The 17,302-nt window shown below is 41.7% G+C and overlaps 1 protein-coding gene across 1 annotated transcript in view; it reads right to left on the reverse strand.

The window, feature by feature from the left end:
- Ft (cadherin-related tumor suppressor fat) overlaps positions 1-17,302 on the reverse strand; it is a 74,721-nt gene that overhangs the window by 19,241 nt on the left and 38,178 nt on the right. Inside the window, exons 3-4 of the mRNA XM_070307903.1 lie at positions 6,334-6,708; positions 1,043-1,279 (exon numbers count right to left, since the gene is read on the reverse strand). Of these exons, the coding sequence (XP_070164004.1) occupies positions 1,043-1,279; positions 6,334-6,708 (612 nt within the window). The remainder of the gene's footprint in view (positions 1-1,042; positions 1,280-6,333; positions 6,709-17,302) is intronic.

Consider the following 17,302-nt stretch of genomic DNA (forward strand, 5'->3'; position numbering starts at 1 on the left):
ATATATGTGCGCCAAAGTTCGCTAACTATGGCTTGTCTCCGAAATACAGAGAGATCGCTATTAAAGACTGTCTGTTCCGCGATCTGTTCGATTGTTATAGCGTTAAATCCTAAACTCTAGCATTTTGCCCACCGCTCCCGATAATATAATGGTGCGCTTGAATACAGAGATGGTGTTCGTGGTTATAATCGCTGCCCCGGGCGTCCCCGACATGTTTTTTAGCTTCTTTTAGTTCCGACCATGATTCGAACGGAACTTCATCTCGACAGGCCGCTGTTAACCCTTTCGTATCCATCGACCGATTATGCGATGGACGTGTCTATAGTATTGATATGTAAACATATAACTTGAGAATCGTCCGCGGTATCGTCTCGTTCCAGTTCATGAACATGTTCTCTCGACTGCTGGATCATTTAATAGCGTATCTCTTCGTACGTGAAATAATAAATAGAGAGTCACGGTATGTCAAATGAAAGGGAAATATTTTTCAATCGATCGTGCCTACGATCGACGAAATTTCGAACGTCATAAAATATCGGAGAGATATTTCTCCAACAAGTTTATAAACTATCTCATATAATCATGAGGAGTAAACCCGTTCTCCGTGAAAAATTCACATTTCTCTATTAATAAATAAAGATTTCGATTCACAAGGGATATAATCGAACGATCGTTGTCTGATTTACAGATAATCAGCGTCGAGCGTTGTTATCTTCGTTAACATCCACTGTCATCTTTCCATGAAAATCCGAACTGTTGAATTGATCGATCGAAAAATTTCATACGCGAATATTCATTAACTATAATATTTATAATCTTGGAGAAACGGGATTCACATGCGAAATTCAAATCCTTCTCCTATGGCTCTCTCTATATATATAAATAACAAGTCTAATATGGAAATGGCGGAGGGAATCGTCTGAGATTTACGGACAATCGTCGTCTATAACTTTATCCGCGGAAAAAAAAAAAAAAAAAAAAAAAAAAAAAAAATTAACACGTAACACACATGTATACGACTCTTCTTTTCCGGTATACCAACCTGCTCATAGTCGAGACTCGCGGTGAGCGTGAACACGCCGGTGCTCGGATTCAACGAGAACACGTCGTTCGCCCAGTCGGAGATGAGGACGTAGCTCAATTGGCTGTTGGATCCTTCGGCGTCGGCGTCCGTCGCGACGACCTGGCCCACGCGGCTGCCCCTGGGCACGTTCTCCGGGATGTCGAATGAATAAGCCGTGCTTTGGAAGGTCGGCGCGTTGTCATTGGTGTCGGTAACCTGCGAAGAATGATTTTTCAGATCTTTTTTTTATTAGCGATAAAACGATGCACGAGTTCGCCTTAGAGTCATATTTCTTTAACATCGTCATCGTGTAGACGATGAAATTTTTCTATTCTCGAAATCATTTTTTTTCTTTTTTTTTTAGAGCGTTGTATCTTTACCTGGAATGCCGTGAAAATCTTTTATCTCTATTGTTTAAACGCAATCCCAAAGGGATTAAATGTCCACTTCCTTTCCAAGAATTCCCCCCCCCCTCCCCACACACACACACACACACACACACGCGAGAACTTGTTCCTTTTAAAGAGAGCCGTTTCAAGGGACACAGTGAGTTGCTTTCATTTCGCGCGTACCTTTCGTCCTTACTTGTGAACGCAAAGTAGAAAAGATTTACTCACGCGCTTCTTAATAGACCCGGAAATCGGGTACGATCTTAAAATAAACACTCGGGGAATAAAATCGACTCGAATCATGCCCGTGCACTCGACGTCATTCTTGGATAAACACCGCCGCCACCGGAAATATTCGCACCGCTCTCCGCGCTCGCCTTCGTTCGCCATCGAATTATTGTACCTCGCTCCCTCGCGGTAGCCCGAACGCGAGAAGAAAACATTCTCAGGACTCCGCGGGCTATTTATCCATGTAACAATGCGCTCATTGTGATCGATCGGTCGGCGGCGGTAAAAGACGAGCGACGGAAGAGGACGCGGTCCTCCGATCGAGGGAACGAGAGAATATAAGTAATAGCATTGGTATATGAATATAATTTTCATCGCGTGTAACATTATAACATATCCCGATGAACGCTTTTATATGCTAAATATGAAAAATGTAATTATATATTTTTTTCGCACCGATCTTACGATTGTTCAATTAATTTCAGAGACGTGTGTTGCGAAAAATATGTGCAACGTAATACGAAGGTAGAATTGCTATTTATGTAGACAAGAAAAATCTGCATTATATTGGGGGAAACGGACGGATTATGAGAACACATTTGAAAAATCGATCTAATGAAGAAATATCAGTCGAGTTCATAGATTTATGTGAGTGTATCCGACAGAAAATTGAAATAATTCTGCAAATAATTCGATATAATCGATCGAAGGCGCGGTTAGCGCGCGGTTAACGTCGCGGACGTTTCATTTATTCGATATCGTTAAATTTCACGCGACGCCGATAATCTCGTCTTTTTATCGCCCGATAGAATCACGCGGCGAATATCCAGAAACGAGTAAATTTACATTTTACATTTCCGTAAGGAGACAGAGAGGGGAGGGAGGGGGGGAGGGAATTTACATTTTTCGCGCATTTGTCAACCTAAAACGAGTAGCAGCCGGCTCCTCTCTGTCGTTCGCCGAAAACACATATGTGCAATAATTTAAACAATAAATGATACCCCCATGGCAATAACGCTAATCTCTCACGTACATGTGTATAAATTATATATGGATATGTAAATTATCCTATATTTCTGCGTGGCGAAACTGTGCGCACGGTTGCTCTAACCCGCGCCGAGTCGAATTTAATTTAATTTATATCTATCCTGTAAATCGGACGGAAACTAGACATCGCGATAACGTTTTCGCATATCATTTCTTTTTGTCATGCTAAAAAGAAGCTTGCGAAATGTCTGCGAGATTCAACAACGTCGTTAACGGAGGCTGACTATTTATGTGTCGATTATTTCGTTTGTTTCGATAATATCTTTTTCCCCTCTGTCTTGTTCCTCAGCTTATATATATATAAATTCATATTTAAATTTAAAAATTAGAGAGAATACCAGTGGATTTATACATGTTACACGTGTAAAACAATTTTGTATTATTACACGAAAAACTCATCATCACCGCAATGTAAAAGCAATCAAATTTTGTTATCACTCATAACTGTTTATTCGATATTACAGCAAAACTAATTTTCATATAATCGAAAGATGATACTAATAAATTGATGCATTGTCTTTAGAGATAACTCGAACAGACTCAAAGTTTTCCGGAGAACGAGACACGCGTTACATACAGTAGAATAAGATGGGGACACGATTTGATTAAAGAGAGCACGGAGACCGTTTGCAAAAAGCGACGGTGTCTCGAGACGACAGTGGATGACGAGGAGTCGGCGAGTAGGAAAGAGAAGACGAAGAAAAAGAATCAGGACTGGGGTAGAAGAGAGAGAGAGAGAGAAAGAGATGCTTTAAGTCTCACAATCAGCAAAGGATGAGGGGAGAGGAGAAAAGGAGTAGACGGGGCCCCAGATTCTGCAAGAGATGTGTCGTTCGCGAGCGCGGTAACAATATATACATACATACATACATACATATATATTTTCTCTTTCTCTCTCTCTCCTTTTCTCTATGTTGCATATATATAAATTATTTAAATATTAATATAATTGATATTTAAACCCGCAAAAAAAAAAACAACAAAAATTTATATATTAGACACTTCTAATATCGAGATAAACTCTCTCATTTCGACTTTCAGTTATTTATAAATATAACAAGTTACGCTTATATGCGAAGACTTGAGAGTGACTTTAAAGATATGCTCGATATTTCTCGAATCGGGAAATATTCGTTAAATAAATTTAGAGTACTGTAACTTTGTATTAGAATTATTCTAGTAGCGCTATTTACTACTCCATCTCATTCTTTTCTTCCGCGATGACTTGGAACGATGAACGATGCGACGAGAAGATGGAAGCGCGAGGAGGGGAAGGGGAGGGGGAGAAGGGGCAGAATCGAAGAAGAGATTCTCCAAGGGGTTCGAGAAGGTCGATCGAGAAAGAAATGGTTAAGGTTAGCGGGAGAAGAAGACACGGATGATGGGTGAAGAGAGGAGGGGAACGCGGCACAAGGGGATCAGATATATAAGAGGCCAGAAGGGAGGCCAGATTCCGCGACTGTCGGCCAATAGAGAAACGGCTCGCTTTCAACGGAGAAAACCCGAAACCACCGACCGCCGAGCTATGATCGGGTCCAGCATTCCTCTCTCTTTTGCCTTTAAGGATATAGAATAGCAGGGCACGTGAGAGCGCGCGGCAAGCAAAGAGATCCTTAAAAGAATTCTTCCGGCCAGTACGCATCATAAAAATAATTTTTGCGATTGTCCGCGAGGGGCCCCCGATGGTCCAGGGCCTCTTCTTCGGGCTTCGTTAAACGGCCGGGCTCCCTCGACCGGATTCGCGTTTATTATCGCCTCCCGCTTGTGCCGCGTGAATGAATTCGTATAAAGCTTCGTTTGGAAAATTAATATTTTCAACACTTGGACATACTTGCTGAAAGATATCTATAAAAAAAGGTGGAGGAAATCATTCATCGCGAGACGCGAGGCAATAGCGAGAGGCATCAGAATTTAAAGGCTAAATTTGCCTTGTCTCACCCATCAGGAATTCTGATTGAGATCGCGGATAATCGTGCGATTTATCACTCTCTTTCTTTCTCTCTCTCTCTCTCTCTCTCTCTCTTTCTCTTTCTCTTTTTCTCATTTTCTCATGCAATGAACGATCCGCTCGCGAATCGATTCTTTCACGGCGTTTCGTAATCGTACGCAGAAACGAACTCGATCTTTTTTATTAGGACGAGGGACGGGCGTGCGCCATTGTTGCATATACACGTGCGTGTGTGTGTGTGTGTGTGTGAGAGAGCAATCCGCATGGCTGGTCGCCGGACGATCGTAGATTTATCTTCCGAGTGACGCTTGCGCGCGTACGCAATAGCGCAACATTGTTCTGCTCGAGATCGCTCGTTGCGATAGACAACGCTGACTTATGCATACGGCATTATAACCGTACCCCCCCCCCCCACCACGACTTTCCTCCTGTTCCTCACCGATTACTGCTATTAATTGAAAAATATCGGATTCATTCGCAACTCACGCCCGCAAACCAACATTAATTAATTTTTAATTAATTTCGAGTTTCTGTCTTTAATTTATTTAAAATGGCACCGCTTTTCTCATATTTCGAAAAATCGAATTCAATTTCGTCTTTTATTCTCAACAATTTTTTAATTTTTTTTTTTTTTTTTTTAAATGTATACAAATGTGTAAATTTTTTTTCCAATCAAATTAAACTAGGTTTCCTTTATTAAATTTCAAATGAAAAAAAGTGAATGATTTTTTTAAAGAACAAAAGAAGGAGAAACTATTCCGGTCGGAAAATAGAATCGGTTAAGAATCTTCTTCTCTTCCTAGATTAGACAAATTTCATACTATGTGTTCACGTATCGTGTTGCCTGGCTCGATTCCGTTAGAGATTGATTGCCTTTAAATTGACCGGTATAATTGGTCTCGCCGTCTCTCGGCAATAACGATATCCCATGTAAGTACACCCATAAATTAATTCGTCGCTGCGCTTATTTAACATCTCTCTCTTTTTCTCTTTCTCCTTCTCAAGGAAGAATATCCTTCGCTCATGCTTCGTTCGTTACTCGTGAGATCCTTCATTCGTTAATCGCTCGTCAGCTGATCCTTTCGAGCGAGAAGAGATTAACCGACCCCGAGTTTGTCCAGCAACGGCCAAATTCCATTTTACGAGAATATATACCGGTTATATTATTTAATAAAAGAGAAGAGGAATATATCGTCGATATGAAGCAATAGGTTACAGTTATAGTAGGAAGTTATCGGCGACCTTTCGGCACGGGGACGTGTCTAATGCATTATCGATTTGACCCCTCGCTCGTCGAGCATTCCGATACCCGGGAACAATCGACCGATCTCTCTGGATCTTAGACCGTAGCTCTCCTCATCCCCCGAAATGCCACTTGCGATATTTCGCGATGCATTCGGAGAGAGTGGCCGTATTTCGTATATATTCCTAGCTACGTTGCTTTTCTTATCAACTTCGCGAGACTCGGTCGACGATCAGTCGTAAGACAAAGATTAGAATCTTTCAAGTACCTAGTACGTAAGATAGTGATCGATATATAAGAAATATATATATGGCTATAAGCGATATATACGAAATTATCGAATTTCACTCGGCGAGAAATACTCGTTTACGAGGCTTTTGTCTCGAATATCTTCGCAACTGTAACGCATTCTTACCTGTACGTTAAGCGTGATATCCCGGTGTTGCAGGCCATCATCGGCGCGCACTCTCAGCGTATACCTCTCCTTCGTTTCCCTATCGAGGGCCTCGGCGAGTCTTAGTTGACCGGTAGTCGGATGCAGCTTGAATTGGCTCTGCGCTCCGTCGTCATCGTCTTCGTCGGCGTACGGCTCGCCGCGAGTGTCGGGACGATGACGACGACGATGATTCGGCACCAGAGTGTAAGCGAGGGTACCGATGGTGTCCGGATCGTGGGCCTTGAGTACCGTGACAACGGTGTTGGGCGGCGCCTCCTCGGATATCTTGAATTTCCACGGTCCCGGACCCCACGTAGGTGCCACGTCGTTCTTATCCAGCACTGTCACGCGTACCTGCGGCAACAAGAGGAAGACGAATTAGAAGTGGCTCGCCGAGGTCATCGGTCATTCGGATGACTCGAATTGAGTTGTCGGTGACTCGACGGTTAACGACGGGTTATTGTCGATAGGTATAAGGAATGTTTGGGAATGTCTCGTGTTCTCGGTGAAAGCCTTCCAAGAAGATCAATTATATTTATATTGATCATCGTAGAAATTTTCAATTGAGTAATTAAAATTTTCTCGCACGACACGTTGGTATCGCGGGAAACGAGGAGCGATGAATTTTTCTTCGATATAATAATTTCTAGCGACAGATGCTGTGAAAGGCATATTATAATTATAGAGATCAAGAAAAGCAAAGGATTAATTTTCACATACGTATGTATATCGAGATCCGATTATACTCGATACGAGAATACGCGACATGAAGATTCGGTTAACCCCGGCAACATGATTACACGTCGAAAATTACGTGTCGAAGGAAACGTACCAAGGCCGCTGCGATGCCAAAGTCACGGTATGCATGCGAAGACCCGTGAGAAAGTTAGTTTTTCGATCCCGCTCTTGTGCATGTCTCATTTCATTAAATTCTCAGTCACGTCAACAGCGTTCAAGCTTTATACGCGACTACGAGCAACTGATATATCGAGAAATGAGATGGTATACGAATCATTGGAAAAGTATAATGCGAAATCAATAGACAAAAGAATCATAATATATATATTCTCGAAAGAGATGATTACAAAAAATATAGAGCCACACAGAATCTGCGATGGATATCACTGATGTAGATTCATAAATTGTAAAAAATCAATGATCCATCAATTTAAATAAATATAATCTAAATTATTTCTAATGGCAATATCTACGCAAATAATAAATACATTTTTAGTATCAAACAGCGAACTCGATTAGAATATCTTCTCGTTAAAAATTCTCTCTCTATCTATCTATCTATCTCTATCTGTCTTTCTCTTACCAAGAAGAGACATACATATAAATTGTTTTTCCTTTACGGCCAGCCGATGTAACCTCGTGGCCATGATAATATTCTCTTCTGTACACATAATCCGGCCAAGAGATAAAATACGCGGACATCTCTCGGATATATATATATATATATATATATATATAGAAAGCTTTTATATAAGCGGGCGATCCAAAGACGCATTTGTCTTCCTAGTAATTAGTCGGATCCCTCTCCTTACCCCTTGTCATTGACGGAGTGGTTACCATCGATTATTGCTCTCTAGGCGTGCCTATATATCGTCGTCGGTGGAACAACGCGTGGATGACGAAACAAAAGTCCAGACACGCGGTACGAGAGTAAAGCGGATTAAGCGAGAATAAATCGACGCGATCCCGTGACCTACAGCCGCAATAAATCGCGTGTAACCCAGATGCACCGATCGTTACCCAGATGGATGCGCGCTTATGCAACTTGCGCATGATGGACGCGTGTCGCGTTCGTAGGCGATCTCGGACGGCGATCGATATCGCTCGTGTGTTATTAAAGGGTTACGCCACCCTGGAACTTTCAATAAAGTGCAAGAGAGAGAGAGAGAGAGAGAGAGAGATATTGTAGATTGTATGTAAGAGAAAAGCGTGTGTATATATGTATGTATAAATAAAATCGATATCTCTTTATTATAATAAAATTTCTTAAAAATATTTAAAAATTTTTGGAAACGTTTTTTTTTTTTTTTTTTTCCCCCCCGACAATTACAAGAGAAATATTGTATTATATATTTATGTAATATCTTTTTGGGGGATTCAACTCGAAAAGTAAAGGAAGGAGAAAATTTTCTTTTGCAAAAGTTTAAACTCCAAATGTTTTCCATAAATATTTAATCGTATCGTATAACACGCGCGATCAGTTTAACTGTCGGATCACAGTTTCATTTTTTTTTTTTTTTTTTTTTTTTTTTTGTTCACGAATCAAATGTTAGATCAACGCGGATCGTTACGAGTCGGTATTATCGACTGCCAAAAATCGACACGCGATAAGGGACACCGATAACGGGGCGAGCCTGGGCCGGGGGCTCGTTCGCCTAATGTATTCGCGTGTATTCACCGACGTTGTTCGACGAGATAAAATTTATGCAAAGTCCATCGAAGCGGGTCCATCGATAATTATAGGAGAACGCCTTCGCGTTGTCATTAATAGCAGCTATCGGCAGTCACGTGTTAAATGAGGCCGCGACGTGTCTTAAACATCCCGACATAGTTGACACGATCCACAAGATCGACTCTTATCTCGTAATGATGCGATAACGGCGCGGATTTCGTTGCACAGGTGAATCGCTCGCCACCCACTGCATGATGCCTCTGTTAAGCGAACCGATATTTATTTCAGGCAGGCGAAAACGCAGCCTGCGCGAATAAGGCAGGTTCGTCACGATCTCTGAGATTGTTTAGTCGTGTCCCCATTAAACTCTTGATTTCGCAATTAATTTTAAACGTTACCGCACGCTAATGTTCGTCTAATGAATCGTAAGAATATCACGTACGTCAACCTGACTTTTCGTCAGCCAGGGATATTGATCGTTTCGAATGACTCTGATTTCCTAATCGATTAAATAAGATTGACGTATGAAAGAATATATTATTTTTAATTGTATTAATTGTTATGTTAATCATAATGCAAAATTCGCGTTATATATATTCGTTAATTATACTATATATGGTATTTCATTGATAAAAAATGTAGAAAAATTTGAAAAACAATAGTTGGTTTAATTTTGCTATCCTAATTCTTCATAATGGTATAAACTTATTTATTGCCGCAACTACACTGTCTGTACAAACCCGCCATTTAGGGCTCTATTGCATCAGTGCTGGTTGGCAGTAATTCTAATTAACTCACTTCCCATCTCCGTCTAGATTATACGCATGACTGTAATCGAGTGAGGAGTAACAATTCGCTAATTTGAAGTTGGTTAATGCAGATTGTCGTACGACGCAATCTTGGATCCGATATTGCGTCGCTGTATGGCCTAATGGCTAATTATGTCAATTAAAAATTCTCAAATTGTCTATGCAATTATGACGAAGAAGAAGAGTTACGTATACGAATAATTAGCGAAAAGGCCAATTTTCTTTTTTCAACAATGCGTTCAGTTCAGTATTCGAAAAGCGTATTCAATCTTCGAGTCTACAAAATCGCCAACGTTGGATCGCGGCGGCGAAGAACGATGTCTCCTACGTCGGCGTTAAAATCACCCCGCGACGGCTGCGTTAAAACTTCTTTGCGGCTTCGAGATACCGAAATCAGTTCGCGCGTTACACGACCTCCTTCTCTTTCTCACGACGTCGTTGTCGTCGTCATCGTCGTCGTCGTCGTCGTCCGCGACACTCGGCATCATCGTCGCGAGCGAGCGGAAACAGCAACGAACGAGGCAACGGCAACAATAAGCAGACAAATCAGTGCGATCATATAGCTGTCTCTCGGTTACAATCCCACCCTCTCTTCTCTCTCTCTCTCTCTCTTTCTCTCTTCTCGGTCTGCTCCTTTGACGCGGCGCGAGAGCGCGGTATATGGGCGGTAAAGAAACGCCTGGAGAGAGAGAAGCATTCGGAGTGCAAGGAAAGATGGTATCTGCGTCAGCGCGGTCGGGGATCAGCGGATCGGATCGAGTCGCTCAGCGGGGGTTTCTTTGGGTCATGCACGAAGTGAGTCCCATTCTTCCGAGAGTCCCGCGTTCCACGTCCCGCTCCCGGGTCCACCGGCTCCTCGGCCTTTCTTGTCCCACCCCTTTACCTCGCCTCGCCTCGCCACGCCTCGCGTCGCATCGCATCGGAGGCATGCATCGAGCGGGCCGATACACTCGAAGAGCGCGATCCCCGTCCCTTTTACCGAACGAGAGGTCCTATGGGTTCTCTATGAGGGGTCGAACCACTGACATCGGCCGATTAATAACGTGCCTTCGTGGGGGCCCGCATGGCCCACGACGACGATGACGACGACGACGACGACGACGACTGAACGAGCAGGAGGCTTAAAGGATACACCGTAATTCTGTATAACGACCGAAGACAATAAGATATGTATCTACTAAATAGCCCTTTTCCTCCCGCATTCCGTACGACATATGGAAAAATTTGACAGAATTGGAAAATATATATATATATATAGTAGAAATGTAAGCGAGGAGGAAAAAGAGATGTTATCTGCAAAGCTCGTCGATGTTTCTTCTTTCGAGAGATGTTCGACTCGTGACTTATACTAATAACTTAAAATTCTTTGAAAGAGTCTTGTACAAATTCATGTAATAAGCTGTAATGATTTTCCTTAAGAAAACCTCTTCATCTTATGATTTTTAACTCTAGAGAATATTTTTTATTTTTTTAAATTATATAGTTTCTATATTAAAAGTATGTATTATGTTAAAAAATTCACTTGAATTTCACACGATTTTCGGCGAACCGTTTTTAAAATAAACGATACCAGCATACGTATGCGCAAATGAATTTTATCGCAACTCCATACTTTTTTACATGCGCGACGCGTGGAAAATTAAGCGTTAACGTAACAAGCCGGTAATTATCGAGCGTTATAGAGAGATTCGTGAATCAAAGAAGTTTATATCGTAAAACTGGCGTGATTATCGCGCGATTTTCCGCCAACTTTCCGGCTCGCATGGAATTTGAAATTCCGCGATGTGTATCTGCTAATGGCTGCTTTACGCTTCGCGGTTGTAGGCCGCATTCGTGAGTGACGAGAGCGTGTATGTAATTATTATTATTATTATGTATATAATTATTAGCCGGTTATTACGCGCGCGAGAACGCACCTTCCACACATCTTTAAATATATCGGAGTCTTATTTATTAATCGGGGAGAATCTTATTTTTCAATTAATTAATTAAATCAGTTTCTCCGCTTCCGAAAGAGCTTGATATGAATTTCTCGCTATCGTTCGCTTAATTTAGTAGCTAGACTCCAGAGTTAGCAAAAGCACATAATATTGAGTTTATAATTATGAGCCACTCTTCGTATCACTGCTGAGATTAACGAATTTTTTAATGCTCTTTTATTTTCCCCCTTCTCACGTCGCGCAATTAAAAAATTGCCGCAAAAAATTAATTTATTAAATACAAATTAACACGTTCTCAGCTTCGATTAACGTAAATGTAGTTGCGTTTATATACATAGATTATCGGATAATTTTCCGAGACGTTTCTCATTTCTTTTCTTCTTTACGCATATTTGTTTCGTCGCTTAATTAATTTCCAATAGAGTCAATCGATATAAAGGCGAGAATTTAAATAAAAGCGATTTAAAGATAACGCATTGTCGTCGCGCGTTCAAACGAACCCGTAAGGCCCTTGAAGAAACTCAATTACTTTCCACTCTTTCTCGTCATCAGTCGCGAACCACGAGCGATAATAGTTTCGTCGGAGCAAAATATATTTTCCGCGAGAAGGAGAGAGAGAGAGAGAGAGAGAGAGAGAGAGAGAGAGAGAGAGAGAGAGAGAGAGAGAGAGAGAGAGAGAGAGAGAGAGAGAGAGAGAGAGAGAGAGAGAGAGAGAGAGAGAGAGAGAGAGAGAGAGAGAGAGAGAGAGGAAGTCTTCTCTCGCCGGCATTCCACGGCTTAATAACGATCCGCCGGCGCGGATCCCGTAGGCCACTTAAAGGGTGTACTATAATTCCGTATAACGGCCACGAGACGGGACAATAAATCCGCGGTACTTTGGACTAATAGCTTTGTGTTTTCCCGTCCACCGTCCCACTCTACACTGTCACTCAACACGATATGTCAGAACGTCAGGACGTCAGGACGCTCGGCATCGCGTCGTATAATAAATTTGACGTATGTCATAGGCCACGGCGAGCCGTTCCCATCAATCGTTAATAACTCTCCGTCATATCGCTTGTGTCCCGGGGATGCCCCTGAGCAGAGTCCCCCTTTACGCGCAGCCTCTCCGAGCGATACCACTCCCGTAACGAAGATATCGAGATATCGGTTAATAATGATTTTCAATGTTTCGATTCTTGATGTTGCGAAGAAGAAAATTTTTTAAAACACATGTATTAGAAAATTTCCCAATTCAGACCGATTTCATCAAGTTTCGTATCGTAGAAAAGAAGTTCGATAAACTCGATATACTCGTTTGCTCTTTATTTCGAGTCTCCGTATACGAGAGGGGATTATTCGTGCATCATCGACTTTCTCCCCCCCCCCCCCTCTCTCTCTCTCTCTTTCTCTCAAGATTGTCGCTCGCACAATACAGGGTGTACGTATTCAAATAAAAGAACGAAAATATATTTGAGGCCGGCTAACCGGCCCGCTGACATCGTCGACGATCGATAACGTGAATTTGCGACTTTGTCAGGACACGAGTAAAGTCACAATGTCGTCATATCTCATCGCGCGCCGCGATCGTGAGCGACGGCCAGGTATGCGCCGATCGCATCGTTTGCAACATTGTGTCACAGGAGGGCCAAGCATATTAATTTCCGTCGGTCGCGGGGCCTGACAGGCGACGATGAGAGGAGAGGAATCCGGGCCCGGTGTCCTCGAACTTCTTCGTCGTTACCATCGCGTCTCGCGTTACTTCTCTCGTCGCCGGAAACGCAGGTTGCGACTCCGTAATTTTTAAGACAGTTCTTTCGAGATCTTGCGTTTAGACTCTTACGTGTAGTCTAGTAATAATAATTTTTATATCATTCATCATCGCGATAAAATTTAATTCCATCCGATAATTATGATAAATCGAACAAAATGGATAAATAATAAATCGTATATATAATTTAAAACATCAGGAATATATTTTCTATATCGGCTCGTCCTGTGAGAAATATGGACTGAATTGGAAGCGGACATTTTTAGCTTGGTTAGAGAGATATAAGATTGTCAAAGAAACATCTTTTGCGCGGGGACGATGAACTTTCGCGCGTATGGGGGTTATCGCTGCGGCTTTTTTTTTTTTTTTTTTTTTGCCACGTCCCGTGGGTGCAATTAAAAAAGGAGAAATTGACAAAGGCGCGGGGACGAAGCGACATAGGTGACATGGGAGGGAGTGAAGAGGGGGAGAATGGAGGGCACACAGATATCCTTCGACAAGGAAGCCCTCCAAGTTTCCGCTGCGGTCTCTCGCCTACGGGGCCCGCTTTGTTTTTCTCGCCGCTCTCGTTCCCTCTTCTCCCCCTCCCCCTCCCCTCCCCATCCCAACCCTTCCTCACCCCGACTGATCGGGGCCGCATCTGAGCGGGCGAGATATCGCGGCAGACCACAACGCGCGGCTTAAGTGTCCGTTATACGTGGAATGTGTCACGGGAAAACGATCTCGTCGAGGAGAAGATCGGTAGCGCTCTTCTTCGCGGATTTAACCTTCGATCGGCGTGTCGCTTTCGATACGAAGTGTCCGGGGACGAGAGTTGCGCGATGGTTCTCGTAACGTCAGTTCTCTATTACCAGAGTACAAGCGATTTATCTCGTAAATACTCGAAAGGAATTGAGAAAATCTGTTCAACGCAAGAATCGATCGGACATACGTATAGTTGTTATTTTGAAGAAACATTTATCTATATGGTTCACTTATTTTCTTGAAAAGATATCTTTGATGCGCGATTTATGCCCGATCGTTTTCTCGTATCTATATATATGCGTAGATTTTTTTATGTCAAGATTTATGCCGTTAAAACACAGCTGATGATGAATAAAGAAAATAATGTAAGAGAGATGAATGATTTTAAAATAATTATAATAGAGTAATTATAATTATAATATAAAATTATAATAACGCTGCATGATTACGTAGAAAAAATGATAATTACAAAATAACTAAGCGCAACAATATTCTTTAGCTACATTCTTATCCAGAGCTTATTGAAGAATCTCTATATTAATTTATTTTATCTATAAAGATATATATGACTTTTTATATTATTATAATAATTTAAAGTTTTTTTCGTTTTTTATGACTACTTGCTCTAATTTAATTACACGCTGTTAATAAACAAATAATAATATTTTTAAGTGATTTAAATTTAATCTCAGCTTTCTCTGTGACACAACAGTGAGTGTAAATATAATCATTCGTTAGGATTTGCAAGATTGATTGAATTCCGTGCGCTCGATGTACTGGAAGGAAACTAATTTCCGGCAGGCCGATCGTGCGAGAAATCAGGGGACACGCGGATCGATACCCGCTGCCGATCATCGGACAATTAAAATGACATCCCGCGCTCGTTCGCGCTAAATTATGCGCTTGGCTTGAGGTCTTCTTATTCGCGAGACGCGTCTTATAAGAATAAGAAGAACATAGGTACGACTATGTGGAAGGATAAAAGAAGAGACGCGCGTGCGTGCGCGTTTATATATACGGGGTGTCGCGAACCTACCGAACGATTCTTCTCAGCAAAAAATACGTGTGCATTGTGAAAATTGAAAAAGACAAACATTTCGTATATCTCTGTAAGCGAGCTTCTAATAGAATAACATCGATTAAAATTAGCTCAACAACATGATCTTGTCGTCCCATACTTCATTCTCGTTAGAATTTTAATTTCTCAACGGCAAACCATCAATTACTAATTATTAAAAAATTATTAAGTATTATCATACAAGAAACGTGGATATCAAATTAAATAATCTGTCGTAAAAGAATATTTAGTAATTTCCAGGCACCCTATATATATTTATGTATAAGCAGAAGAGCGATCGGAGCGAGAGGAAAGAGAGAGAGAGAGAGAGAGAGAGAGAGAGAGAGAGAGAGAGAGAGAGACGATGAGGATGGCGATGAGAACGATGGAAAAAAACGAGGCGGAAAGTAAGCGGAGTGACGTGCTTGGAAGTAGAATAAGGAGAGAACAAGACGAGGAGAGAACAGGATATAAAGAGGAACTGGAGAAGACGCCAGAAAGGCGAGAGAAAGGGAGAGAAAGAGGGAAAGAGAGAGAACAGAAGGGATGCTGCAGAAAAAGGAGTAGAAGAGGAGGTGGCGTAGCGGAGGGTGAAGGAGGTGGGGATTGTCTGGCGAAGGAACCTCTAACAACCTATGATCACGTTATTAATTGAAAGAGGACCGCCGATGCTACCGGTTACGCCGCTGACTTTTACGTGCCGTGTGGCACCAGCACACGGGCTCATTTTTTCACGGAAACATTCCCGTCCATATATATGTATACGCGCGCATCTGTGTACGTACGCGCACGCGCGTCCTTGCGCTTGTGTGTGCGTCGCACGCGGTATATATAAAATTTCGCGCCGACATTAACCTCGTCTCGTGGGTGAAGTTTCACGGAGATGGGGAGGAGATATCTATGCGCGAATGTAATGAGATATATAGCAACGAGTTTAGTCGTAAATGACGACAGCTCTATTTTTATATAAAAGTCGCGACGAGAGAATTTATGGCAAAAGATGAATCGAAGCGCAGACAACGTATACGCATTTTATCTACACGATATTTTATTAAATTTTGAATAAAAAAGGCTAACTTATAAATAATATCACATAATAGTCGTAATCTTGCTTATGCGAAAGTTGCGGCTCTACTATATATTATAATAATAAATATATATATTTATAAATATTACACACATTCTTAAATATTATTCTATTAGGTGTACAACTTTGCTTCCGCCGTTTTTTTTCCGAAATTCGAGGCTTTGTTGTAAAAAATTGGTTATACATTTATGATTCAAAGTATTGTCCACTCCCAATGATCGTGCCAATTCTTTTTGACTTTGACTCGAGTCTTCATTAAGTAATGCCTCCAATTCTGCATCTTCGGAAACCTTCTCTCTTCCACCGCTACGCTGGTCTTCGACGTGAAAATCACCGTTCTTGAAGCGTCGAAACCACTCACGACACGTTCTTTCCCTAATAGCGGCTTCACCATAAGTATTTGAGAGCATTCGATGAGCCTCAGCCGCAGATTTCTTCATATTGATGCAGAAAATTAAAACCTCCCGCAAATGACGAGAATTTGGCTCGTAAACTGACATTTTTCAATCGAGAATAACTTTATGACGCAGACACAAATCGACTAATGTTTCTATGGGGTTACGTTGACAGATGCCCAAGTTTATTGCATGACGTCTATGATCTATTTATTTCGACCACTACTTACCGTTAAAGCCATCTATAGGAAAACGGCGGAAGCAAAGTTGTACACCTAATACATATAATAATCGAGATTTCTGCTGATTCAATTATTCTTAAAATAAAACAATTCTTTCAAAGTATATATATTTTTTTAAAACATTGAACGGCTTAATTTTAAGAAGAGAATATTCGCTCTAATAAAATGCAAATTGGCGCGAATTGAATATTATCGAGTAAGAATAAATTCTCGCGGCGTGACGCGGTTGCCGCTGTAAGTCGATCGCGAGACCTTAGTCCTTTTATCGGGTGGGCAGCTCGATATCGTGCTTCCGAGAGAGAAAGTCGCGAGTCTCAATTACACATTGTAGTAAACGAGCAACGTAATTTACGGCAGTATACCTATCTCCTTTGGGAGTCGCGTGCACCTCCGTTACATGGGACATGACACTCGCTATTTAAGGGAAGAAAGACGGCTCAGGGTCAGACATGCGTGCAACGTGTGCTAAAATGTGCCAAGTTACATAAATGCAACGATAAACGGTAAACGATGG

Source organism: Polyergus mexicanus, unplaced genomic scaffold (genome assembly GCF_030449975.1).
Source record: "Polyergus mexicanus isolate NDT 795.1 unplaced genomic scaffold, iyPolMexi1.0 SCAF_15, whole genome shotgun sequence".
NCBI lineage: Eukaryota > Metazoa > Arthropoda > Insecta > Hymenoptera > Formicidae > Polyergus > Polyergus mexicanus.